Below are 27,975 nucleotides of genomic sequence, written 5' to 3' on the forward strand. Positions count from 1 at the left end.
CAACCAGTTTTTAATCCACAATAGGACATTTCCTCCTATCCCATGACCCTCCAATTTCCTCTGTAGCCTTTCATGAGGTACCTTGTCAAACGCCTTTTGAAAATCCAGATACACAATATCAACCGACTCCCCTTTGTCCACATGTTTGTTCACTCCTTCAAAGAATTGAAGTAAATTGGTCAGGCAAGATTTCCCCACACAAAAGCCATGCTGACTTGGTCTCAGTAATCTATGTCCTCGGATGTGCTCTGTAATTTTGTTTTTAATAATAGCCTCTACCATTTTCCCCGGCACCGATGTCAGACTCACCGGTCTATAATTTCCCGGATCTCCCTTGGAGCCTTTTTTAAAAATTTTGTAAATTTTCAGAGTGCAAATTTATGTGGTAGATAAAGTCAATGCCATAAAAATGCTACTGCTGCTGCCCAGGTTTATTTATCTGTTTATAGCTGCAAACGTAACTAAAGTAACTAAAGCAACTTTATTTAGACCAAGATGGAGGGAGGGATGGCAGTTTGTAATTTGAAAAGCTATTAGGCTGCACTGCTGAGAAAAAAGTTAGAGTGGAATGCACCTAAATAGAACCATTGGGAGGTTCTAGAACATGAGTCAACAGGGTTAGTCCCCCTTTAGATGTTTCCTTGGATCTCAAGTGGAAGGAGTAGAGTGTAAGGATAGCTAATCCTATGATGAGGAATACAGTTAAGGATGAAAGAGAAACTGTTACTCATTTAAATTAGCTCCCTAGTTACCTAATGATTTTCGTAAGATGAAATAAGCCATAAATTTGAATGTTGTTGGAGTAAATCACAACTTGAATCAGACTGAAGTGTGACTTTTCAGAAGATAAAATTCTTTTAATTCTGGAATTATCAAAACACTCATCGCACTCTCAAAAACCATCAATCCACAAGCTCCTATATCCCAACTTTTTGCCTGCGATACAAGTCACAGATGGTAGATACAAATTTTCTTTAAGGTCATCTTGCTATCCTTGGTCAGGTATGTCTAAAAGTGAGTTTCAGTAGTATCACAGAGCTATTACTACTGTGAAAAAAATATTTTTCCTATAGTGTGTTTCATCAATTATATTCATTGAGGGAACAAAATCTAGTTTCAAGCCTCTTTCTGATCTACAGTGCCTTGTAAAAGTCTTCAAACCCCTGTACAGTTTTCATGTTCTACTGTTTAAAATTCAAAATGTATTTATACAGGAGTTTTTCACTGATCTACACAGCATACACTACACTTTCCATGACTTATGGCTTTTGCTGCTTCAGAAAGGATTTCAATCAGGAACTGAGTCAAGGGGGTGCAGGTGCAAAGAGATGCAACTGAGAATTTTTGAATTCTTATACTTAATTTGAATATTTCCATAATTGTTGTTTCACGTTGAAAGTGTAGGGTAGTTTAATAATTTAAAAGGTGATTTTAGGGTGATGATTGTCAAGTTTAATTATCAAAATCTCAGGGGTGGGAGAAGAGGAATTCTAGGTCTCTGAAATTTTAATTGAGGAGGGTGCAAGGCTTGATGTTTAACCCAGTGGCGTACCAAGGTGGGGGCGGTCCCCCCCGGGTGCCAGTGGGTGGGGGGTGCTCCGCTTCCGCCGCCTCCCGTGGCCGTTCCCGCAGCGCCGCACATTTAAAAAACCGGCGAAGCAGCGTCGCAGGCAGTAGCGCCTCGTGCTCTGCTTGTAAAAAAAAAAAAAATCAAATCTCCTTCCTCCTTCTCCTCCTCATCTTGACGTCGACTCGGGCCTTCCAATCAATTTGATTGGAAGGCCCAAGTCGACGTCAAGACGAGGAGAAGGAAGGAGATTTGATTTTTTTTTTTTACAAGCAGGGCACGTGGCGCTGCCTGCGACGCTGCTTCGCCGGTTTTAACAGGACTGAGGTGGGGAAGGAGAGGGGTGAAAGGGACTCGGGTGGGGGTGTTTAGAGGGGAGAAGGGGACTGGGGTGGGGGTCTCAGACAGGGGAGGGGAGAAGGGGACTGGGCTGGGGATCTCAGAGGGGAGAAGGGGAGGGGAGAAGGGGACTGGGGTGGGGGTGTTCAGAGGGGAGAAGGGGACTGGGGTAGGGGTCTCAGAGGGGAGAAGGGGAGGGGAGAAGGGGACTGGGGTGGGGGTGTTCAGAGGGGAGAAGGGGACTGGGGTGGGGGTCTCAGAGGGGAAAAGGGGAGGGGAGAAGGGGGACTGGGGTGGGGATCTCAGACAGGGGAGGGGAGAAGGGGACTGGGGGTGGGGATCTCAGAGGGGAGAAGGGGACTGGGGTGGGGGTCTCAGAGGGGAAAAGGGGAGGGGAGAAGGGGACTGGGGTGGGGATCTCAGACAGGGGAGGGGAGAAGGGGACTGGGGTGGGGACTGGGATGGGGTGTTCAGAGGAGAGAAGGGGACTGGGTGGGGGTCTCAGACAGGGGAGGGGAGAAGGGGACTGTGGTGGGGGTCTCAGACAGGAGAAGGGGAGGGGAGAAGGGGACTGGGGTGGGGGTGTTCAGAGGGGAGAAGGGGGCTGGAACTGGGGGCTGAAAAAAGAGGCAGAGAGAGGGGACAGATCCTAGATGGAAGGGAGAGCGAGAGGGAGGGCAGACCCTGGATGGATGGGAGAGGGAGGGCAAATGGTGGATTGAAGGGGCAGAGAGAAAGGGCAGGCAGTGGATGGAAGGGACGGCAGAGAGGGCAGACACTGGATGGCAGAGAGAGAGAGTGAAGACAGATGCTGGATGGAAGGAAGACGGTGAAAAGAAGATGAGGAAAGCAGAAACCAGAGACAACAAACTGTAAATAAAATATATTTTTTTATTTTTTTTGCTTTAGGATAAAGTATTGTAGATGTGTTAAATGTTTATAATAGAACATGTAAATAAGGTAATCTTTTTATTGGACTAATTTTAATACATTTTGACTAACTTTCGGAGAACAAAACCCCCTTCCTCAGGTCAGGATAGGATACTGTAACAGCACTATACTGTACTGACCCGAGGACGGAGGTTTTGGCCTCTGAAAGCTAAATGTATTAGTCCAATAAAATGGTATTATTTTACTTTCTATATTTGTTTATTTCTATTTGTTAATTTGTAAAGTGGTGATTGGTACTTGTTAGTTTTTTTCAAATTTACATCTGCTGTCTTTATATTTTGCACAGTACTAGGGGACAGTTTCTGTTTCTGTGGTGTTGCATTGTATGCAGAGTCTGGCATTGGGGGTTCAGTTTAATTTTTGTCTAAATAGAAAGTTTATGATTACTTATTCTATAGTGGATTAGGGTGTATCTGTGTTTGTGAAAAAGACATGGCTTTCAGTTGGCATTGACTGTGCAGGATCTATGATCTGTACTATTCTGTCTGGTTTCGTTTTACAATAGGTGAATTGATGTTCTAGTGCTCACTGTAGTGTTTAAGATGCTTTCCTTTTCCTTGTGTGACTCGTAGAAATGACTGCTTATGGTATGGTAGAATTGCTCTATAGGTCCTGAGTGTTTTGTATTCTCGACATGCCTAGTACTGGATTTGGGGGGGGGGGGGGGTGTTAAAAAATGACCGGCCCTGGGTGTCAACTACCCTAGGTACGCCACTGGTTTAACCCTATCCCTAAGTCATTCCTTCCATGTCAGAGTTCTGGGATCTATGAGGAAAGAGAAGTCCAATCATAGTGGACCCCAGGCCTCCCGGCCTAAGGACCACATTCCCCGGAGACTCTAAACACCACTTCTGAGTCCCGACCGCTCCAAAGGATATGGAAAGAGGAGCACAATTCTCTTCTTCACAAAAGGTTTTATACTCATGTGTTACACCACAGATCCCTTCCTCTTAATGCAGGAAGATTTAGATACATACACCTGCTACTGCTTATTGCTAAGCAACTGGTAGTGAGGAGAATTTATTGATAGGACCTGTTTAGCTGCTTTAGTCCATACTTTTATAAAATCAAGGTTTGACTATTGCAACATGCTTTATATTGAAGTTTCTAAGAAATCTGTTAAAATTTTCGAGTTATTTGTAATGTAGCTGTTCAGATCTTAACTGGTAGCCACCCTGTCGTGTTATCAGGAAGGGCGGTATATCAAGTTTAATAAACCATAAATCCTTTGTGACCATAATATCCTAAGTTTAAACCCAGCTCCTAGTTCATTTCTGATTTCAATTTAATTAAAATGTTAGCCATTGTTTTTAAGGCTCCTTATTGGATGGGATCAAGTAATTTAGAGAATCTTATAACTCCTTCAGTCTCATCAAGAACATTATGAGTTAATAGAACTTTTAGCAATTCCCCTTCTGTCAAAATTCACTTAAGGAAGACAAGAAAATGCACTTCTCTCTTACATGACAGCATATGTACAGAGCTCCCTACTTGAAGAAGCAAAGTTGGCCACTTTATATCTGACTTTTAGATGAATAGTAGAATGAATATGCAGATGAGAAATTTGCATATGCTGGGTTCGAATATATGCAGATTTCCTCATGCTTGTTTGTTGTGGCTATCCTGAAAACCTGACTGGCTATGGGGTCCACAGGACAGGTTTGGGAAGCCCTGCTCTAAGGATTGTTTGGAGAGACCACAACTTTAATTTTAGATGGGAGTGAGAACACTGGTACATTTTTCAGCAAGCTCATTAGGGTCTAGAAGTGTTTTAATAACATGTTCTAACCAGAGATTCCTTTATTGGTATCTAATTGACTGGTTCTTATTATGTTTTCCCATTAAGCTTTGAACTTGATATGTTGTGTCGTTTTACAATGTCTGTCAAGAAGAACTATCGCCGTGTACCCTACCACAACTGGAAGCATGCAGTCACGGTGGCACATTGTATGTACGTCATACTTCACAACAACAAAGGGCTATTTACGGACCTGGAGGTAAGGTAGTTCCTAACTGACATGTCATGTTGTCATCAAAAATTATGTTTCAAGTAGGCTATGTGTGGTTGTGATGGTTGACTCTGTGGCCTGTATTCAAAGACTAGCCTCCTTAATTGTGTTCTCTCTGTTGAATGATTGAACTGTTTTTATTGAAATAAATGGTTTTCTTTCCTATCTAATTTTATGGCGTCCTTTTTCTGCTCTTTTATTAGTCTGTAAAATGCCTTGGCCTACTACATAAGTACATAAGTACATAAGTACATAAGCGCTGCCACGCTGGGAAAAGACCAAAGGTCCATCAAGCCCAGCACTCTGTCTCCGACAGCGGCCAATCCAGGCCCCAAGAACCTGGCAAAAACCCAAAATTTAATAACGATCAATGGACTTTTCCTTCAAGAATCTATCCAGACCCCCTTTAAACTCAGCAAGGCCAGCTGCCGTCACTACCTTCTCCGGCAATGAGTTCCAGAGTCTAACCACACGCTGAGTAAAGAGTAAAGAAAACTTTCTCCAATTTGTTTTAAACCTATCACATTTTAATTTCATCTTGTGTCCCCTAGTTCTATTATTGTTAGAAAGCGCAAACAAACGCTCACATCTGTCCGCTCTACCCCACTCATTATTTTGTAGACCTCTATCATATCACCTCTCAGCCGCCTTTTCTCCAGGCTAAAGAGTCCTAGCCGTCTTAACCTCTCCTCATAAGGTAGTCGTCCCATCCCTTTTATCATTTTCGTCGCCCTTCTCTGCACCTTCTCCAATTCCTTTATATCTTTTTTGAGATGAGGCGACCAGAACTGAACACAATACTCCAGGTGCGGTCGCACCATGGAGCGATATAACGGCATTATAACATCCTCATGCTTGTTTTCCATCCCTTTTCTAATAATACACAACATTCTGTTCGCCTTCTTAGCCGCCGCAGCACATTGAGTGGAAGATTTCAACGTTCTATCCACGATGACCCCCAGATCCCTTTCTCGGTCCATAACTCCTAAAGCGGAACCTTGCATGACATAGCCGTAATTCGGGTTCCTCCTTCCCACGTGCATCACTTTGCACTTGTCAAAGTTGAACTTCATCTGCCATTTGGACGCCCAATCCCCCAGTCTCACGAGGTCCTCTTTCACACTCCTCCCGCGACGAGACGACCCTGGATAACTTTGTGTCATCTGTGAATTTAATTACCTCACTAGTTACTCCCATCTCAAGGTCATTTATAAATGTTAAAAAGCAGCGGTCCCAGCACAGACCCCTGAGGGACCCCACTAACTACCCTTCTCCATCAAGAATACTGACCATTCAACTCTACTCTCTGCTTCCTGTCTTTTAACCAGCTCTTAATCCATAATAATACACTGCCTCTGATCCCATGACTCTCCAGTTTCCTTTGGAGTCTTTCATGAGGCACTTTGTCAAACGCCTTCTGAAAATCTAGATATACAATATCCACCGGCTCCCCTTTGTCCACATGCTTGTTCACCCACTCGAAAAAATGCAGTAGATTTGTGAGGCAAGACTTCCCTTCACTAAATCCGTGCTGACTTTGTCTCAGCAGCCCATGCTTTTGTACGTGCTCCGTAATTTTATTCTTAATAATAGCCTCCACCATTTTTCCCGGCACCGACATCAGACTCACCGGTCTATAATTTCCCGGATCTCCTCTGGAACCCTTTTAAAAAATCGGCGTTACATTCGCCACCCCTCCAATCTTCCGGTACCACACCTGATTTTAGGGATAAATTGCATATTACTAACAGCAGCTCCACAAGTTCATTTTTCAGCTCTATTAATACTCTAGGATGAATACCATCCGGACCCGGCGATTTACTACTTTTTAGTTTACAGAACTGCCCCATTACATCCTCCAAGTTTACAGAGAAATCATTTAGTCTTTCCGACTCGTCTGCTTCAAATACCTTTTCCGGCACCGGTATCCCTCCCAAATCCTCCTCGGTGAAGACCGAAGCAAAGAATTCATTTAATTTCTCCGCTACAGCTTTGTCTTCCCTGATTGCCCCTTTAACACCACCGTCGTCCAGCGGCCCTACCGATTCTTTAGCCGGCTTTCTGCTTTTAATATACCTAAAAATATTTTTGCTATGTGTTTTTGCTTCTATCGCTAACTTTTTTTCAAAGTCCTCCTTAGCCCTCCTTATCTCCTTTTTGCATTTGGCTTGACATTCCTTATGCTTTATCTTATTGTCTTCCGTTGGTTCCCTTCTCCATTTTCTGAAGGATTGTTTTTTGGCTCTAATAGCTTCCATTACCTTACCGTTACTGGTCTGGTAAAGTGCTGTACAGTGTGTTCTCACAATTCACGCAGATATGGTTCCCAAAATTTTGGGCAAACTTCAAAAGGTAATGCATTGTTCCTATGGGAAGTAGAAGGTTAGGTTCTTGCCAATCTTTGGTTCCGCAAAAACACGAAAAGTGAAGTGTTGTTCCTACGAGAAATACAGGGTTAGGTTCCAGCTTGCATTTTTGTCAGGAAATTAAAAACCAAGAAACTACATACTGAACCAAATACTGTATGCTGAATACAAATTATTTATTTGCAGTAACATTAAAGCAGTTACAGTATTAAAATGAACGTGCACAGAAAGTGCAGAAAAATAAAACAGCATTATACATCAACAGCTGCATGAGACCTCTTGCACAGTATAGTTTATAGCTTATTAAAATTTACTATACCATTTCAAACTGGTTAAATCACTTTAAATATCAACCCCATATTTTCCAAGTTTGAGTTGTAGAACAGAGAGAAAAGGGAAAGTTAGGTGAATTCACTTAAGTACAGGATGTTTTGTGGCAGTACAGAATAAAAGAAAACAAAAAAAAGCACACAAGGGCCTTCAAGACTGGGACAATAAAAAGTTTATTCAAAGAAGACCTGACACAGGCCATATTTTGGTGAAAATTCACAGTCGTCAGAGGATCCAGAGCTCCTTAATGAATGTTGCAGAAAAATCCTTAAAAAGCAAAACATATAAGCATCTCATCAAGTAAATAGCGCGTATGCGGACATCAATAGCGACTGCCTCAGCTGTGTCAATTATATAAGAAACACCGTCGCTCACTAAAAAAATGCCATACCAAAAGCGACAGCATATCTTACACAATCGGCACAGCTGGGGCAGTCGCTATTGATGTCCGCATACACGCTGATATGTACTTGAAGAGATACTTCTGTGTATTGCTTTTTAAGGATTTGTCTGCAACATTCATTAGAGAGCTCTGGAAGTTCTTTTGACCCTTGACGCAGGCGGATTTTCGCTGAAACACAGCCTGTGTCAGGTCTTTGAATAAAGACTTTTGATTGTCCCAGTCTTGAAGGCTCTTCGGTGCTTTTTGTTTTGTTTTGTTTTGCTTTGCTTTGGTTGGTGTACCCTTGATCCCTCTCTTTAATACAGGACAAGAAAGCAGGAACGCTGTGTCAAATATATCTCTTAAAGCATTTTTTATGTGAACAGAGAAATGGACGTTTTGGGGAGAAATTAGCAGTATGCAGGGCACCATTTTTGTTTTGTTCATTTCTTAATTTTTATTTATATTTTAGTTATGAGGCGATGTCAGTAGCGCACCCTTTTGAAAAACACTGGTGTGCTCTGTTGCAAAGCACTACACACTATTGACAACACTATTACTACTACTTATCATTTCTATAGCGCTACAAGGCATACGCAGTGCCGTACACCATACACAAAAAGACAGTCCCTGCTCAAAGAGCTTACAATCTAGATAAGACAGCAGGTAACAGAGAGAACAATTAAGGGTAAGGGAATAAAGAGGTGAGAATAAAAGGACAGGGCAAGTGAGTAGTGGTTAGGAGTCAAAAGCAGTGGTAAAGAGGTGAGCTTTAAGTTTGGACTTGAAAACGGCCAAAGACTGTGCTAGATGTACAGGCTCGGGAAGTCTATTCCAGGCGTGAGGTGCAGCAAGATAAAAGGAACGGATTCTGGAATTAGCAGTAGAGGAGAAGGGGACAGATAAGAGAGATTTATCTACAGAACGGAGTACCCGAGGGGGGGGCGTAGGGAGAGACAAGACTGGAGAGGTAACACGAGGAAACACAAAATTTGGAGGTTTTACCCCTATTGTTTTAGGTTTCAAACGAATACATGTCCCTAGGAGAAATCCTCATTCTTGCATTTCATGTTTAGGGCACTCTTTACTAAGCCACACTGTAAGCGCGCTAACAATAGACACCCATTATATTCCTATGGGTGTCTCTAGTATTAGCGCGTGCTAAAAGGTTTGCATGCCTACAGCGCAACTTAGTAAACGGGGCCCTTAGTTACTTTCTATCTACCTCTAGAAACGTCCATGTTCCACTTTTATGTTCTTATAATGTCATATTTGCTCATACTGATCTCATCTTCTCCTCCAACTGTTCACCCTCTAGTTTCCTTGCCTCTGATCTTCCCTCCTCTGATCACCATCTTATAACTTTCACACTTAAATCTCCTCCCTCCGAGTCCCATCCTATCTTATCCAATTTATCTAGGAATCGCCACTATATTGACCCTTCATCTCTATCCTCCCATGTTTCAAACCTCCTCTCTACTGTGGCACCATCCACGTCTGTCAACGAGGCTGTTTCTTCTTACAACAATACTCTATCCTCTGCCTTAGACACTCTTGCACCTTTGATGACCTGCCCTGTAAGGGGTACAAAACCCCAACCTTGGCTGACTTCTAATATCCGCTACCTACGTTCCTGTACCCGCTCCGCTGAACGCCTCTGGCGGAAATCTCGGGCCCTTGCTGATTTCTTACACTTTAAGTTCATGCTGACCTCCTTCCAATCTGCTCTTTTACGTGCCAAACAGGATTATTATATCCATATCCAACTGACCAACTCTCTTGGCTCTAATCCTCGACTTCTCTTCACCACATTGAACTCTCTCCTCAAGGTGCCCCCTCCCCCAACTCCCCCTTCATTATCTCCTCAGACCCTTTAGTGAATTCTTTCACAACAAGGTTCAAAAGATAAACCTTGCTTTCTCTACCTCACCACCTCTCCCTCCACTAGTCCGTTCCCCTCTCTCTCCTTCCCCTCATTCCCTTTCCTCCTTTCCTGAAGTTACTATTGAGGAAACTACACTTCTCCTTTCTTCCTCAAAATGTACCACCTGTTCCTCTGATCCCATTCCCACCCACCTTCTTAATGCCATCTCTCCTGCTCTTATTCCTTTTATCTGTCACATTCTCAACCTCTCACTTTCCACTGCGACTGTCCCTGCTGCCTTTAAACATGCTGTGGTCACACCTCTCCTTAAGAAGCCTTCACTCGACCCTACTTGTCCCTCTAATTACCGACCCATCTCCCTCCTTCCTTTTCTCTCCAAATCACTTGAGCGTGCTGTTCACCGCCACTGCCTTGATTTTCTCTCCTCACATGCTATTCTTGACCCACTACAATCTGGTATTCGCCCTCTCCACTCAACCGAAACTGCGCTTACTAAAGTCTCCAATGACCTATTACTGGCTAAATCCAGAGGTCAATATTCCATCCTCATTCTTCTTGATCTTTCCGCTGCTTTTGACACTGTCGATGACAGCATACTTCTCGATACCCTGTCCTCACTTGGATTCCAGGGCTCTGTCCTTTCCTGGTTCTCTTCTTACCTCTCCCTCCACACCTTTAGTGTTCATTCTGATGGATCCTCTTCTACTTCCATCCCTCTGCCTGTCGGCGTACCTCAGGGTTCTGTTCTTGGTCCCCTCCTCTTTTCTATCTACACTTCTTCCCTTGGTTCATTAATCTCATCCCATGGCTTTTCCTACCATCTCTATGCTGATGACTCCCAAATCTACCTTTCTACCCTTGATATCTCACCTTGCATCCAAACCAAAGTTTCAGCGTGCTTGTCTGACATTGCTGTCTGGATGTCTCAACGCCACCTGAAATTAAATATGACCAAAACCGAGCTTCTCATTTTCCCCCCCAAACCCACCTCCCCGCTCCCCCCGTTTTCTATTTCTGTTGATGGCTCTCTCATTCTCCCTGTCTCCTCAGCTCGAAACCTTGGGGTCATCTTTGACTCTTCTCTCTCCTTCTCTGCTCATATCCAGCAGATTGCCAAGACCTGTCGTTTCTTTCTTTACAACATCCGTAAAATCTGCCCCTTTCTTTCCGAGCACTCTACCAAAACCCTCATCCACACGCTTGTCACCTCTCGTTTAGACTACTGCAATCTGCTTCTTGCTGGCCTCCCACTTAGTCACCTCTCCCCTCTCCAGTCGGATCAAAACTCTGCTGCCCATCTCGTCTTCCGCCAGGGTCGCTTTACTCATACTACCCTTCTCCTCAAGACCCTTCACTGGCTCCCTATCCGTTTTCGCATCCTGTTCAAACTTCTTCTACTAACCTATAAATGTACTCACTCTGCTGCTCCCCAGTATCTCTCCACACTTGTCCTTCCCTACACCCCTTCCCGTGCACTCCGCTCCATGGATAAATCCTTCTTATCTGTTCCCTTCTCCACTACTGCCAACTCCAGACTTTGCGCCTTCTGTCTCGCTGCACCCTACGCCTGGAATAAACTTCCTGAGCCCCTACGTCTTGCCCCATCCTTGGCCACCTTTAAATCTAGACTGAAAGCCCACCTCTTTACCATTGCTTTTGACTCGTAACCACTTGTAACCACTCGCCTCCACCTACCCTCCTCTCTTCCTTCCCGTTCACATTAATTGATTTGATTTGCTTACTTTATTTATTTTTTGTCTATTATATTGTAAGCTCTTTGAGCAGGGACTGTCTTTCTTCTATGTTTGTGCAGCGCTGCATATGCCTTGTAGCGCTATAGAAATGCTAAATAGTAGTAGTAGTAGTAGAAGGTGATTCTGGCCTTCAAAAGCAAATCCAAAAATGTATTTAATCCATTAAAAAAAGTATTAACATTTTTTCCTGTTTATTTTTTTTTTGTGGTGGTGGTTTTCTTTCTTTCTTTCTTTCTTTCTTTCTTTCTTTCTTTCTTTCTTTCTTTCTTTCTTTCTTTCTTTCTTTCTTTCTTTCTTTCTTTCTTTTTACCTAAACGGGTTAGTAATAGCACTGTCTCCCAACTATCTCTCACTGATATACCTTACACATAGGACTTCTATTCTTAGATGTTTATAAGTTGTAAATTTAGCTGTTTTATTTTGCAGGTAATTAGGTGTTCTTTGAGGGTACAACAGGGCCCTTTTCTAAAGTGCATTAAGATTTGAAGTTTCACTGCTTAACTCGGGATTTTGCTATTCATTAGCTGCAAATCTAATGCAACTATTATTGGAGGCATTTATAGTGATTTTTATTCAAGTCCTCTGATAACGATGCTGCCATTAGCATATGGTACCTGCTCACAGTTAATGTGACTTATATTCCATTTTTATCTCAGCAATTTAATGCAGATTACAAAACATAACACATTCTTAGCTGAAAGGAATTACAGCAGAAAAAAGAAACAAATATAATTCAAATTCCTTAAAACATATAGTAACATAGTAGATGACGGCAGAAAAAGACCTGCACGGTCCATCCAGTCTGCCCAACAAGATAGACTCATATGTGCTACTTTTTGTGTATACCTTACCTTGATTTGTACCTGTCCTCTTCAGGGCACAGACTGTATAAGTCTGCCCAGCACTATCCTCGCCTCCCACCACCGGCTCTGGCACAGACCGTATAAGTCTGCCCAGCACTATCCCCGCCTCCCAACCACCAGCCCCGCCTCCCACCACCGGCTCTGCCACCCAATCTTGGCTAAGTTCCTGAGGATCCATTCCTTCTGAACAGGATTCCTTTATGTTTATCCCACACATGTTTGAATTCTGTTACCATTTTCATTTCCACCACCTCCCGCGGGAAGGCATTCCAAGCATCCACTACTCTCTCCGTGAAGAAATACTTCCTGACATTTTTCTTGAGTCTGCCCCCCTTCAATACATACCAAGTATTATTTATAAGGTTGATGTCCATCAAAATTCTTGTCACGATACAACAAACATTGAGTGGAACAGTAAATCTCTCAAAGTCCATGAACGAATATAAGCAACACTAGGTACTGCTGAAATTCTTTGCCAAGACATTCCTTTCTTAAAACGTTAGCACTGGGTTGGATTATGATTGATGCACTTCAATTATGGTGATTCCTTTGAACATAAAAATAACTTTACTGAATCAGACTGGTAGTCCTTCCAGCCCAGTATCCTGCTTATATAAACTTATTTATACAATGAAAATAAATACGTTTTAAGAGCTTTCCTAAACAAAAAATAAGGCATAATTAGACAAATCTCTACTGGTAAAGTATTCCACATTCTTGCATCCTGAAAGGAAAAGAATGCTCCCACAATGATTTTTGGGTAATCCCTCTAACTGTGGGAAGATCAAGCAACAATGTCTTTGAGCTTATCAAGCCAGGTCTATTTTTAAAAAATAGAAGTAGACCTCCAGTCATACCTGAGTTTAATCCATAAAAACATTTATATATCAAACAGGCAATTTTAAAATAAACATGAATCTGTGACCGAACTTGATTGCTCAGTTTGGGCCAAAAATTAAACTGGCTCCACCCCCCCCCCCCCCAACCAAAAAGTGGCCCCATTCTGACTCACCTACCAAAGGCAGTCCCTCTCCCGGCAGTCCCCATCACGACCCCCCCCCCCCCCCACACTGACAGCCCATTTCCCCATTAGCTCCTGCACCCACTATCTACAAATGATGCGGTAGGCCCAGGAGAGTGCTGCCACTGGGTGTGTGGGTTTGCAAGAGGACTGCCACCATTGGGTCGATCTGGGAGAGGGGGGCTCTTTTTGGTCAGCGAGAAGGGAGTGAGGGGAGACTGCACACAATTTTGGTTACAGTCAAAAATGCACAGGCATTTTCAGCTAAAACCAAAACAAGGCCGAATACGGATTTCAGACTGGTTTCAGTGCCGAAACTGAAATTCGGTCAGCCTCTAGCCTTAGTGGTAGCCCACATTGATAACTACCCTCCTTTGTCTGTAAGAAAAATACTTCAAATCTGACCCAGAATAAGTTCTCTCAGAACCTTTCTCTCTGTTCTTGAAATATGGTTATGAATTAAACAAAACAATCATTTGAAAAGCTTAGAGAAAGACGTTAGCAAGAAGTTAGCCCTTTGTTGAAGTTGTCTTAACATCAATTTGTCTCTTCTCATCATCTTTTGAAGCGTAAAGGTCTTCTGATTGCATGCCTGTGCCATGACTTGGATCACAGGGGCTACACCAACAGCTACTTACAGAAATTCGATCATCCGCTCGCAGCTCTCTACTCCACCTCCACCATGGAACAGCACCATTTCTCCCAGACGGTATCCATCCTACAGGTAAGGCTACGAAAGGTGATGTCTACAAAGCATGTGCATGCGTTTTTGAAGTTACCCATGGTGGATGGGTGCACTATTAATACTGCCATCTATAGAATAGTTGTGGGGTGTTTTGGTTTTTGTTTTCTGCGCTTACTGCTCTAGCCTAGAGAGGTAGGATTAGTAGTTTTGCCTGGGTTGTGCAAGGGCCACCGGCTTTCTGATTTAGTGTTTTTCTGCGTAAAAGTTGCAAATCCTGTCTGCGTCTCTACTTAGTTGACTTTTTTTAATGTAATGATTGGAGTAAAAGGATCTATTTTGTTACCTTTTCTGAGTAACAGGAGACAGGGATGGCTAGGAATCAGGATAACAGCGGCATTTTCATTGCATGCCTGGATCAGTGGTGTGATTCTGAGCAGGCATTTGATTTCCCTTTGTGTCATTTTGGCCATCTATAATTGGTATTAGTAGGATTAATTGAAATTTCTGATCCTATTCTATTCCCGCTAATTTCCCTCAGAGAATCAATGCGGGTTACAGCAGATGACCAGTGCACTACAATAACTTCATACTTCTAAATTATTCTTAAATGAGAAAGTTTTCAAAGACTTCCTAAACAAATAGTAATCTAAAATCCCTCAAAGTTGTGTAGGAATAGAGTTTCATAGTTTAACTGCAAAATAGCTAAAGGAGCTGTCAAAGAAACATTTATATTGAATTTTGCTTACTGAAGAAAAAGCAAGGTTTAAATAAGTGTTCACGAGTAGGTCGGTTTAATGATGAATAATGAATCAGAGCAATATGGTCCGATGGACTGGAACCATAAAAAGTCTTATAAACTAAACAGACCATCAAATTTGGCATGTTTTAAGTAGGGCTGTGGATTAATCATATTAACTCATACAGTTAATGTGTTAATCTTATGTGCAATTAAAATTTTTAATTGCACTACTGCCAGCGCAACCTGGTAAGCATCTCACACTATACCTCCAACCTCTCCCCGTCCTCTAAGTGGTCTTGCATCTCTCCCTCACTTCCCTCCACCTCCTCCTCCTCCTCCGGCTATTTCCTAAAGTTACCTTGGTCTCAGACAGCTTCTTCTGCATGCCCCGAGAGCCTTACTGTTGCACCTCCCGTCTGCTCTGATGCAACTTCCTGTTTCTGCGAGGGTGGGATGTGGCTACAGGAAGGCTCTCGGGACTGGCGGAGGAAACCTGCTTGCATTGCAGACACTGCCATAACCCAGGGCACTTAACTCAAGATTAATTTGTTGTTGTTTTTTTTAATTGTGAGATTAGTTGTATTAACATTTTTAATTGGACAACAGCCCTAATTTTGAAAGGGAGTGAGATTAGTAAAGTGGAAGATGAGGATGAGGGCAGTTTTGCACTTTATTATCCTGTTTACTACCACGACTAACATTCTAGGGTATGCAATCCCCAGTAAGAGTTAGACTGTACACCTATCAAGCCAAATGCATTTTCAACAATGTTCTTTAATTACATTTGTTTTGTGATTATTGAACCTTGGTTTTCGGTGGCAGATTAGTAAATGTGGATGATGTGTGGGGTACATTTCCTCCTGGTGATCTCGAAAGACTCAACTTTGCTTTGCTATTTTGGACCGCCAGTGTTTTCCCAAAGTACTGACTGTTTAAGTCCCACAGTGAATTTAGTGACCCTTTTACTAAGCCGCGTAGGTGCCTATGCGCGCCAAATTGGAGCTACCGCCCGATTGCTGCATGGCCTTTGTGGTAATTTCAATTTTGGTGCACATCCAAAAAATATTTTTTATTTTCTGATGCATGGCATCTATGCGCGTAGACCATTACTACCCGGTTACCACGTGAGACCTTACCGCTAAGTCAATTTGCTGCACGTCCATTTTCGGTAAAAATTTGAAAAAGGCATTTTTGTAGGTGCACTGAAAAATAATTCTGTGCACGTGCAAAACACACGTCTACACTACTGCAGGCCATTTTTCAGCGCACCTTAGTAAAAGGACCCCCTAGTGATAATAAAAAGGTGCTGAACTTGACCACACTGGGAATTGTAGATACTCCATTTCTACAGAACAGGTACAGGTTGTACATTAGTAGTGTAGACTCCCATGTGTAACCCCCTAGGAAATCCCATTGCTGCAGGACTGAACTCTGGGAATTTCCTGGGGGTCACTAGTAGTTATAGTATATGGGATTAGTGTGGCCTAATGCGGGACTTTCCCACAAGCTAAGCCCATTTCTTGCACAGCCGTAAAATAGGCATTTTTCTATTTCTGGCCATGCACTAATGTTAACAACGTGCGGCCTTTTAAAGAAACTAACACAGGAGCACTTACCGCCTCTTATTTAGAAGATGCTAAGGGCTCCCCCATTATAGACATGCTAATCGGTCAGTGCACCAGTAATGTTGGTGTACTAGCTGAATGCCCATTCTCTGCCCTAGACACACTCCTCCCCCCCCCCCCCCAATTAAAACCACGCGATTAGTGCATTCAAATGGCAGAAGTAATTCAGAATGCTTTAGCATGTACCATGTTAGGCCATTTTACCTGCATTAAGATTGCATTAACTCTTAATGCAGCTTATTAAAAGGGCCCCTTAGAAGATAAAAGTCCATCTCTTTTGCTGCTCAGTACTTGATATTTGCTGACTCTACCAGTGGTGGAACCAATCAGGATGGCAGTCTCTTGCTTTTTAGGATGCTTTCTGTGTCCTGTTATTTTTATATATCCCGTTTTATTGTCTTTAATTTTTAACACTTTGTAAGCTGCTTACATGTCCTTTGACTATTGGCAGTATGAACCATGAATATCTGTCCAAATGCCACAGCACTTCATACAAGCACCAACATTTAACATATATTCCAATTCTTAGTCTTCTCATTTTGACACAATCACAATATTCACTAGAAGTATTTTAAAATAATTTAAATCTGACGATAAGGAAACCCTGCAGAGGATGTCTTCAAATGTTCTCAGATGCAAGTTTTGTAAATATAGACAACCAGGAGAGGCCGAGATCCACAAGGGCCAAGGAGTTTGACTTTTAATTCACTCTCAAGTGTTGTAGTTTGTGATGAACATTTGAAAGTTTTTCTCTATTCTTAGGTTTGAAGCATCGATCTGCTGTGGTTTACAGCCACAGGCACTATCCCCCATTCCCAATGCACAGTATGAATCTGATGGTGTTTGATTATCATGTGTTCCAAATGCAAAAGCACAAAGGGCCTTCAAAGTTAGGGCATCTGCATAGAGTTTCTCTGCATTTCCAGAGCAGAGTGTGTATCGCGAGAGAGTTCATTTTCATTTTGGCGTTTTAGTGACCCAAGAATTGGCATTCTCCTTTAAAGGGTTGCTATAATTGAACCAGTTCACATTTCTAAGACCCCTGACGCAGGCGGTTTCGCCGAAACAAGGTTGCTAGGATGTATAGACAGAGGTGTGACCAGCAGAAAAAAAGAGGTGTTGATGCCCCTGTACAAGTCGTTGGTGAGGCCACACCTGAAGTATTGTGTTCAGTTTTGGAGGCCGTACCTTGCTAAGGATGTAAAAAGAAGTGAAGCGGTGCAAAGAAAAGCTACGAAAATGATATGGGATTTGTGTTACAAGACGTATGAGGAGAAACCTGAACATGTACACCCTGGAGGAGAGGAGAAACAGGGGTGATATGGTACAGACGTTCAAATATTTGAAAGGTATAAATCCGCAAATGAACCTTTTTCGGAGATGGGAAGGCGGTAAAACGATAGGACATGAAATGAGATTGAAGGGGGGCAGACTCAAGAAAAATGTCAGGAAGTATTTTTTCATGAAGAGAGTGGTGGATGCTTGGAATGCCCTCCCGCAGGAGGTGGTGGAGATGAAAATGGTAACGGAATTCAAAAATGCATGGGATAAACATAAAGGAATTCTGTTCGGAAGGAATGGATCCTCAGAAGCTTAACCGAGATTGGGTGGCAGAGCCGGTGGAGGGAGGCGGGGCTGGTAGTTGGGAGGTGGGCCTTGTTCTGGGCAGACTTCTAAGGTCTGTGCCCTGAAAATGGCAGAAACAAATCAAGGTCAGGTATACACATAAAGTAGCACATATGAGTTTAAATTGTTGGGCAGACTATATGGACCGTGCAGGTCTTTTTCTGCCGTCATCTAGTATGTGTCGGGTCTGATGAATGAACTTCTGAGTTGACGCCCTAATCTTGAAGGCCCTTTGTACTTTTGTGTTTGGTGCTCTTTGGTGTGGTTTGGATTCCCTCTATCACAGTTTCTTTTAATATCATGTGTTGTCATCCTGTAGGTTTGAAATGTACCCTACAGTATAAAGCCAAACTATTATTAAAGTATAATTGCTCTAGCAAATTTCAGACTAAAGACAAAAATGTGACAGTATGTTTGACCTTCAGTACGTGTCTGATAATGCTTAATTGTTATCTTTATGGGTTTCTTCTGTAACATTGCAGGGCCTTAATCATAAAATATCATTATTTAGAAATTTCACTAAGCAAGGACTTTGAAAGCTGTTAAGATAAATTATAAGAACACTGTCCTTCCTATAATTATAGAGAAAACCCAAACAAGGAATGATTACTAAGCTAGTAATAAAGATAATTTAGCAACTGTGATATCCATTTAAAAATAGTGAACAATCCCGTTGAAGAGTGGGATTGTGAATCTGTGGTGGGGGTAGGGACTAAAAATGATCATGTCCCAATGAGTACAGTTCATTAAGCATGCTGCTAATGTGTTAAGTTTGTTATATCTTCCTTTGTCCATGTAGCCCCAGAGCTACCTTTACTGGAATGCACAATCTGCAGAACAATGAAAGAGATTAGATGAAAAGGGAGAAATAGAAGGGGGGGGGGGGGGAACCCAGTGTCTTCAGGAGAAAATTCTGAAGCTACCTCAAGTAATTTTAACCTAATCATACACCAAAATAATCTTCAGAAAAACAAATAAAGATACTAAATTATGAGCATACAATTTCCCCCCCACTTCTATTTTAAACATTTTTAACACATTAAATTGTAAAATAGATTATTATATGTATTATTACATATATAGGTTATTTTATTAGGGCTTTTTCTTCTGGTCATCTTGCTGGAAACATCTGCGTATTTCCTGCTTTTTGACAGGCTAGGACTAGGGGCTGGTACAAATCCCCTCCCCTCTGCTGAGCCAGAGAACACCAGAGGGAAAGTACAGGGTAGGCCTAGCAGTGGGCAACATAGAAGAGTCAAAGGATGTGGGCAGGCTGGAGCCCTGCTGAAGAATGCAGGGTTCTTCCTAGGCAAACCTTCTTCCTTGTGTCTCCCCACCCTGTTGATTGTTAGGCTCCTAACCCCACCTCATATTTTGATAATGAAACTCAATATTGATTGCTCCCTTATGCTTCCCTTCCAAAACAATTGTGCAAACAATGAATAAATGAGCATCATATGTTATACAGCGAGAGAGAGAGAGAAACAAGACCTAATACTTGGTGGCAAAACCCTTGTTGGCAAGCACAGCGGTCAGACGTCTTCTGTAGTTGATGATGAGGTTTGCACACATGTCAGGAGGAATTTTGGTCCACTCCTCTTTGCAGATCATCTCTAAATCATTAAGAGTTCTGGGCTGTCGCTTGGCAACTCGCAGCTTCAGCTCCCTCCATAAGTTTTCAATGGGATTAAGGTCTGGTGACTGGCTAGGCCACTCCATGACCCTAATGTGCTTCTTCCTGAGCCACTCCTTTGTTGCCTTGGCTGTATGTTTTGGGTCATTGTCGTGCTGGAAGACCCAGCCACGACCCATTTTTAAGGCCCTGGCGGAGGGAAGGAGGTTGTCACTCAGAATTGTACGGTACATGGCCCCATCCATTCTCCCATTGATGCGGTGAAGTAGTCCTGTGCCCTTAGCAGAGAAACACCCCCAAAACATAACATTTCCACCTCCATGCTTGCCAGTGGGGACGGTGTTCTTTGGGTCATAGGCAGCATTTCTCTTCCTCCAAACACGGCGAGTTGAGTTCATGCCAAAGAGCTCAATTTTTGTCTCATCTGACCACAGCACCTTCTCCCAATCACTCTCGGCATCATCCAGGTGTTCACTGGCAAATTTCAGACGGGCCGTCACATGTGCCTTCCGGAGCAGGGGGACCTTGCGGGCACTGCAGGATTGCAATCCGTTATGTCGTAATGTGTTACCAATGGTTTTCGTGGTGACAGTGGTCCCAGCTGCCTTGAGATCATTGACAAGTTCCCCCCTTGTAGTTGTAGGCTGATTTCTAACCTTCCTCATGATCAAGGATACCCCACGAGGTGAGATTTTGCGTGGAGCCCCAGATCTTTGTCGATTGACAGTCATTTTGTACTTCTTCCATTTTCTTACTATGGCACCAACAGTTGTCTCCTTCTCGCCCAGCGTCTTACTGATGGTTTTGTAGCCCATTCCAGCCTTGTGCAGGTGTATGATCTTGTCCCTGACATCCTTAGACAGCTCCTTGCTCTTGGCCATTTTGTAGAGGTTAGAGTCTGACTGATTCACTGAGTCTGTGGACAGGTGTCTTTCATACAGGTGACCATTGCCGACAGCTGTCTGTCATGCAGGTAACGAGTTGATTTGGAGCATCTACCTGGTCTGTAGGGGCCAGATCTCTTACTGGTTGGTGGGGGATCAAATACTTATTTCCCTCTGCAGAATGCAAATAAATTCATATACTTTCCACAATGTGATTTTCCGGATTTAATTTGTGATGTGCTATCTCTCACTGTTACCAATAACCTACCCTTCAATTATGGGCTGCTCATGTCTTTGTCAGTGGGCAAACTTACAAAATCAGCAAGGGATCAAATACTTATTTCCACCACTGTATATATATACACATACACATTGAGGGAAATGGCTGTTTAAAATTGCCACCACTTAGAAGCTGTCACCCTATGCGACTGCCTAGGTTTGTATGATGGTTTAAAGACAGTCGTAGAAGAATGCAAGCTGAAGCTGCCAAGCTCCTTAGAGCCAAGATAAAATTATAGTGTGTAGGGTTTCAGCACGTCCATATCCAGAAAAGGAAGACAAGTAAAGAAAAGTGCATGGGGAGCATAATGAAGCAATGCAGGGTGAGGAAAAGCAACTTAGGATTAGATCTTCAACTAATGGACAAGACAAGAGATTTTTGGAAGCTGATTAGAGGAGAGAGCATGGTAGAGATAAGATAGGGATAGACTGTGGCTGGCTAACACTGACTGGACATACAGGCACCAAGTTATCATTCATTTTTATCATATTATTAATTTGATATACCATCTCTTTCAAGCACAAGTCAAGGCGGTTTACATACAATTATATAGGTACTTGCACTGTCCCTAATGGAATCACAATCTAAGTAGTATATTGTACCTGGGGCAATGAAGAGCTAAGTGATTTGCCCAGGGTCACACAGATATAGATAGCAAAGCCAAAGCGTGTGTATTTATTTATTTACTAGTAAAAAAGGCCCGTTTCTGACACAAATGAAACGGGCGCTAGCAAGGTTTTCCTCGGCTCCCCTGCAGCCACCCATGTCCAGCGACCCTCCTCTCCCCTGCGCCCACTGCAGCCACCCATGTCCAGCGACCCTCCTCTCTCCCCTACCCCCCCCTCCAGCCACCCATGTCCAGCGACCCTCCTCTGGACATGGATCAGCTTTGAGGCATGGTTTTTTTCCCCCCGGGTTCTGAAGTTGACATCATAATGGCTACAGTGATGTCAGCCTGATCTATGGAGCCTAGCAGACCAACTCAGAATGAGCCACGGTCCCAGGCAGCAAGTCAGAACGTTGGAGGTGAGAATTATTATATAGGATTATATTTATATCCCACATCCCAAATCATTTCGGGTTCTATGCAGCTAACAGCAAAGATTGACTGAAATGTCAAGTATATATAGTAAGACATGAAAAACACAAGTCAATTCTAAGAAGTACAGAGGAATACAAAGTGCAATTACTTTCAGTTGTTGAGAGGGTAGAATTAACAGTAGGAACTTATACAGTAGATTAACATTGGAAAGCAGGTAAAATAAGGGAAAAAACAGGTAAGAGAATACAATCCAACATAGTTAGACTTATATTTTACCATTTATATATTGGGATTTATTGACCTCCTTTATGAAGAGATTCATCCAGGGTGATGTACAGTAGGTACAGTTTAACATAAAACTTATAATTTTGTTAACAGCATAACAATATTAAAATAACAAAGAATAAACACATATACAGTAAATGAGGTAAACTTGAAAACAATAGAACTACCATGAAACAGTATCAAAAATACACACATTAACAGTACTGGAATTCAAATGCCAGAAATATAATACAATGTTGGCATAATATTAATGAAACACCTAATAAGCATGCATAGAACATTCAGCTAACATAGATATGATGCTAAAGATTTTCTATAATACAGCTTACCATATAGCTGAGGGACCAGGAGCAGATATTTGATGGGAACAAGATGTGTGGTACAGAGTCAGTTGGGATAATTTGATGGTTGGTTAAACTCAAGGCAAGCTCGTTGTATAGTTAAGCAAGAGATAAGGAACTGATCTAAGTTACAGTGTGTGTAGCAAGCTAGTCCAGGTGCAGAATAAGTGTATAGTCAGTCACCCTATATATTAAAGGCTTAGAAGAAAAACCAGGTTTTCACTTGTTTCCTGAAGTAGAGGTGGTCTTGAGTTATATGTAGCCCCTCTGGGAGTAAATTCCAGAGCGTGGAGGCTACTTCTGAGAAGGCTCGCTGGCGGATATCACATCATACAATTTCTTTTGCCTAAGGTACAGATAATGATGATCCTTGAGAGGATCTTAGAGATCTTAAAGGTGTGTAAAGGGCTAACTTATTTTTTAAGTACTCTGGCCCATTTTGTCTGAGGACCTTGAAAATCAGACATAGAGTTTTAAATTTAACCCTGTAAGGTACTGGTAGCTAGTGTAGCTTTTGCAGGAAGGGTGTGATGTGGTCATGCCACTACAGCCTTCTATCAGTCTTGCTGCAGCATTCTGAATTAGTTGGATTTGATACAAACTCTTTTTGGTTTGGCCAGTGTACAGGGCATTACAGTAGTCTAGTCATGATGATAGAGACATAGATTATAGAGTCAGTTTTTGAAGGTTGTTTGAATTTGTGGGATCAGAGTGAGTGATGAGTCTAGCAGTATCCCAAGATTCCTGACCTGTGATTTTAGGGGGAGTTCATACTTCCAAAAAGGTATTTTGAAGTTGGGTATTTGTCACTTGTGTTTGGTACCCAAAGAATCACTGTTTTATTTGGGTTCAGGCAAAGTTTGTTGTTGTTTGCCCATTCCTGAGTTGCAATTAGGCAGGCAGACAGCTTACTCAGAGCTGTGGGTAAATCTCGTTCAATGGGTATTAGTAGTTGCACATCATCGGCATACATGTAGAATTTTTTGTCCATTGACCGAAGCAGCTCAGCCAGAGGCTTGAGGTAGATATTAAGTAAAATGGGAGAGTATGGATCCCTGTGGCACCCCACAGTCCAGTGTCCAGGGTGATGACGTGCTGTTGCTGAACAGAACTGATTGTTGTCTATCTGACAGATAGGATTTGAGCCAAGTAAGTACTGTGCCACTGATACCTGTTTCTGCCAGTCTTGTAAGCATGATATTATGATCCACAGTGTCGAAAGCTACTAAGCAATCGAGCAACACTAGTATCGAGGCACATCTCCTGGCACGGTTTCTGTGCAGATCATCAAGAAGGGACACAAGAACTGTCTATGTTCCATACCCAGGTCTGAAGCCAGATTGACATAGGTCTAGCCAATTACTTTCAATTAGCCAGTCGTTGAGTTGACTGCAGACTGTCCGTTCTGTAAGTTTTGCCAGGAAAGGAATATTAGAGACTGGTGGGTAGTTTTTGAGCTTGTCCTGGTTCAGTGAGCTCTTTTTCAGTAGAGGGCACACCACAGCTCTTTTTAGTGTTGTTGGCATCTCCCATTCCATAAAGAGAGAAGTTAACAATTTTAGTGGCCCCTTCAATGAGGTCTTTGCTCATTTTACAATCTTTGTTGGGCAGGGATCAAGAGGGCAGGTTGTAGTCCGTAGACCTTTCAGGATATTTTCAAGAGCTTCCTCTGTGACCTGGTTGAATGAGCCCCAGATGGCTGTGCATGGTGGAGAAGAGGTAGTGTTCTCTTCATTAGCTGGTAGGAACTTTGATGGGACTGTCTGTAGGTCCCAATGGATACCTTTAATTTTGTTGGCAAAATAAGTAGCAAAATCATTGCTGTTTAGTTGTGACTGGGAAGGCTGGTTCTGTTGTGGGTTTTGCAGTAGGCTGTTTACTATTTTAAATAGCTGCTTGGTTGAATTTGCAGCTTGTTCTATGTGTTGAGAAAAATATTGTTTTTTGGCTGTTGTTATGGCCTGGTGGTACATTGTTATGTGTTCCTTACAGTTGAGCCTGTCTTCATGTAGATGAGATTTTCTCCATTTTCTTTCAAGTTGACATCCTTGACGCTTAAGGATCCGCAGTTCTGGGGAGAACCATGAGCAACGTTTGTTTGTGGAGCATAGGACCTTCTTTAGAGGGGTCACTTTTTTCTAATGCTATTGCTAAGCATGCATTCTAGATATCAACCTGTTCTGACACTGTCATCATCTTTACATCCACATGGGGGTATAGTCCTTAATAGAAAATTTGATTAGCAAATGATCAGTTCATGAGAGGGGTGTTATCTCTCTGCCACCAGCCTTGTGTTCCAAGATGTTGACCCCTTTGCAGAACACCAAGTCTAGCATATGACCTTTTTCATGGGTTGGAGAATTGATCACCTGAATGAAGCCAAGAACTGCCATCGTATCAAGGAAGGCAGCAGTACTGGTGTCTGGAATTTCAATGTGTAGGTTAAAGTCTCCCATGATCAGTAACCTAGGGTAGCTCAGGGTTACCTCAGTCAGCAGAGTCAGTAGTTCTTGCTTGGATGATGCTCTGTAGACTATTAGCAGCCACATTGGTTCCTTGTCTTCCGGCTGATTGGCAGGCATTCTGACTCAGACAGGTGGGGGATGGAGACTCTGTGCAGTTTGATTGTCTCGCAGATCAGGACTTCTACCCCTCCACCCCGCTTCCCTAGTAATAATTATTCATAGATAGGAACTTTTTGAAGAGGAATGTTTTTTTTTTTAATTTTACAAACCTTCATATAGTTCTGTTGATATCTGATTGGTTTGGGTAGAGAATTCCAACACTTGATGCCTAGATAAGTAAAATTTTGCTAAATGAACTTATTTATATATTATTTTCTTGCAGGTTGGAAAATGCAGTCTTAGGTAGTCTCTTGCTCCATGAGTAGCATTAAGTAAAGGGAGCTCAGTAAGAGGTTGCATGTAATCTGGTGCTAAACCATGTAAGATTTTATATAAAAGCACAAAGTTTAAAGATAATCCTACCTTTAATAGGGAGCCAATGTAATTTAAAGAGGAGTGGTGAAGTTCTATCAAAATGAGAAACTGGGAAGATAAATCTAGCCGCAATGTTTTGGACAGTTTGTAGGTTTTTTTTAGAACACTTTCCTGGCAACCAGCATAGATAGCATTACAATAATCAAATTGAGTTGGGACTAAGGATTGTACAAGGAGTTTAAAGATCTCAGATGAGAAATTGAATCTAATCTGCTTTAATCTCCAAAGGATTTTGATGGATTTGGTAATTACTGAGGATATTTGAAATTCAAAAGTTATATGTTGGTCTAAAGTCGTCACCCCTAGTATTTTTAGATTGGATAAGAAGTGTGATCTATTGTGAAACTCATATATGGCTTATGGTCCAAAAGGATTAGATAATACTAAGAATTTAGTTTTCTCTCTATTGAGTTTTAATCTAAATTCTGAAGCCCATATTTCTATCAGGTTAAGGCCCAATATAATCTTATTAAGAATTTTGTGAAGATCATTTTTTAAAGGAATATAAATCATGAGATCATCAAAGTAAATAAAAGATTGGAACCCTGCAGACTCTAGTATACCATCCAATGGTGCCATCATAATATTGAATAAGATAGGGGACAGAGAGGAGCCTTGTGGAACACCATAGTCGGGGGACCATGGCAGTGAGAGATGTAACCTATCATCATTACTTGGTAAGATCTTGTTTTCAGAAAACCCTGAAACCACAAGGACTTCTCCACACAGTCCAAATCGATTGAGTAAGTTCAGTAGTAGATCATAGTATACAACATCAAACATGCTAGACTTGTCAAATTGCATTATAATGATCTTTCTTTCCCAGGCCAATTTCTTTTCTGAAGTTTGACACTAGGGTAGTTAAAACCGTTTCAGTACTATATCAAGATCTGAAACCTGATCAGGATTTATACAGAAGGGAAAGAGAAGAAAGATAGTCCATAGGTTGGGCTGCAACTATTCCTTCTATCACCTTGATTAATAATGGGATAGAAGCTACTGGTCTGTAGTTAGAAACATTACTTAGTGATCCCGATGTGTTCTTTGGTATAGGAATTAGAATGATGGAACCCTTCTTCTCAGAGATAAGGCCGTGGGAGATGTGTGTTTGAAGGAGCTCAATAAATGTGCTGGGTGCATTCTTCAATAAGTAGCTATGGCAAATATCTAGGGTACATTGTGAGGAGGAATATTTTGAGAGAGAGGATTTGACTATGTCATGAGATGGTAATTGGAAGGATGATCAAAGTATCACAGAAATTCCATCATTGGAATTGGTACGCATGACAAACATTTCATTGGATTTGTTCTTGACCACCATAATTTTATATTTTCTGTTCAAAGAATATGGCTAATTGTTTAACAGTTGGGGGTAGTCTCATTGGTAATTGTTAATTCTTTAATGGCAATGAGTTTATCAACTTATTAAGCTTGTTAGTTTTCAGATTAATACCACCAACTTGTTCATTATAATATAGAGTTTTAGCTTCTTTAATTTTATTTTCATATTCTTTGATGGCCTTTTTCCATGATAATTTATCGTCATCTGATTTAGCTTTTGGCCATTTCCTTTCTAATTTCCTACATTGTCTCTTCAGAAGAAGACTATTTTGGTTGAACCAAGGCGATGTTCTGTGGGAAGGTTTTGTCTTAGTTTTGAGAGGTGCTAGATCATCAAGAACGATCTTATGTAGTTCATCCCAGTTGTGCATAAAATCCTTCGTATCAGCTAAAGGAAGTTGACTGTTGTAGATTCCAGTCCAGAAATTAACACTATAGATTTCTCTCTGGTTTCCAATGGTAGGAAATTATCCTGAGTTGTAGAGGTTTTGGCCTTTTCTTTGCAATTGAGGATAAATTCAAATTTCTTATGATCGGATCAGTGTACAGGGAACCAATTTGGGTAGCTTAGGTATAAATTAACAGGGTTTGAAATTCTATAAGCTAGTAAATCTAGCAAGTGAACCTTAAAGTGTGAGAAGAATGTAGCTGATTGGGTGAATTGCCAGAAATTATGGAGATTGAGCAAACCTTTGGCGTTAGTGTCACTATGGTTGTCCAGGTGTAAATTGATGTCATCTACTAATAAAACATTGGTGAACTTTACACAGATACTAGAAATGAACTCTAAGAAATTACCTTCAGAAGCTTGCCAACTACCTGGTGGGTGATAGAAAATAAGGTATAAGGGTTCGGACAGTTTGTCATCACTTATTTTACATACTATGATTTCAAGATTGGGAGAATTTAGATGAGATATTCTACTCTGAAGAAAGATTTGTATACAATGGCAATGCCACCACCTCTTTTTCTATTTCTAGTTTGGTGTAGAACCTTGTAACCAGTAGGACATAAATCAATATTTATAT

The 27,975-nt window shown here is 41.9% G+C and overlaps 1 protein-coding gene across 1 annotated transcript in view; it reads left to right on the plus strand.

The window, feature by feature from the left end:
* PDE10A (phosphodiesterase 10A) overlaps positions 1 to 27,975 on the plus strand; it is a 464,736-nt gene that overhangs the window by 375,870 nt on the left and 60,891 nt on the right. Inside the window, 2 exon segments of the mRNA XM_030198081.1 lie at positions 4,704 to 4,854; positions 14,036 to 14,191. Of these exon segments, the coding sequence (XP_030053941.1) occupies positions 4,704 to 4,854; positions 14,036 to 14,191 (307 nt within the window).

This window comes from Microcaecilia unicolor, chromosome 3 (assembly GCF_901765095.1).
Source record: "Microcaecilia unicolor chromosome 3, aMicUni1.1, whole genome shotgun sequence".
NCBI lineage: Eukaryota > Metazoa > Chordata > Amphibia > Gymnophiona > Siphonopidae > Microcaecilia > Microcaecilia unicolor.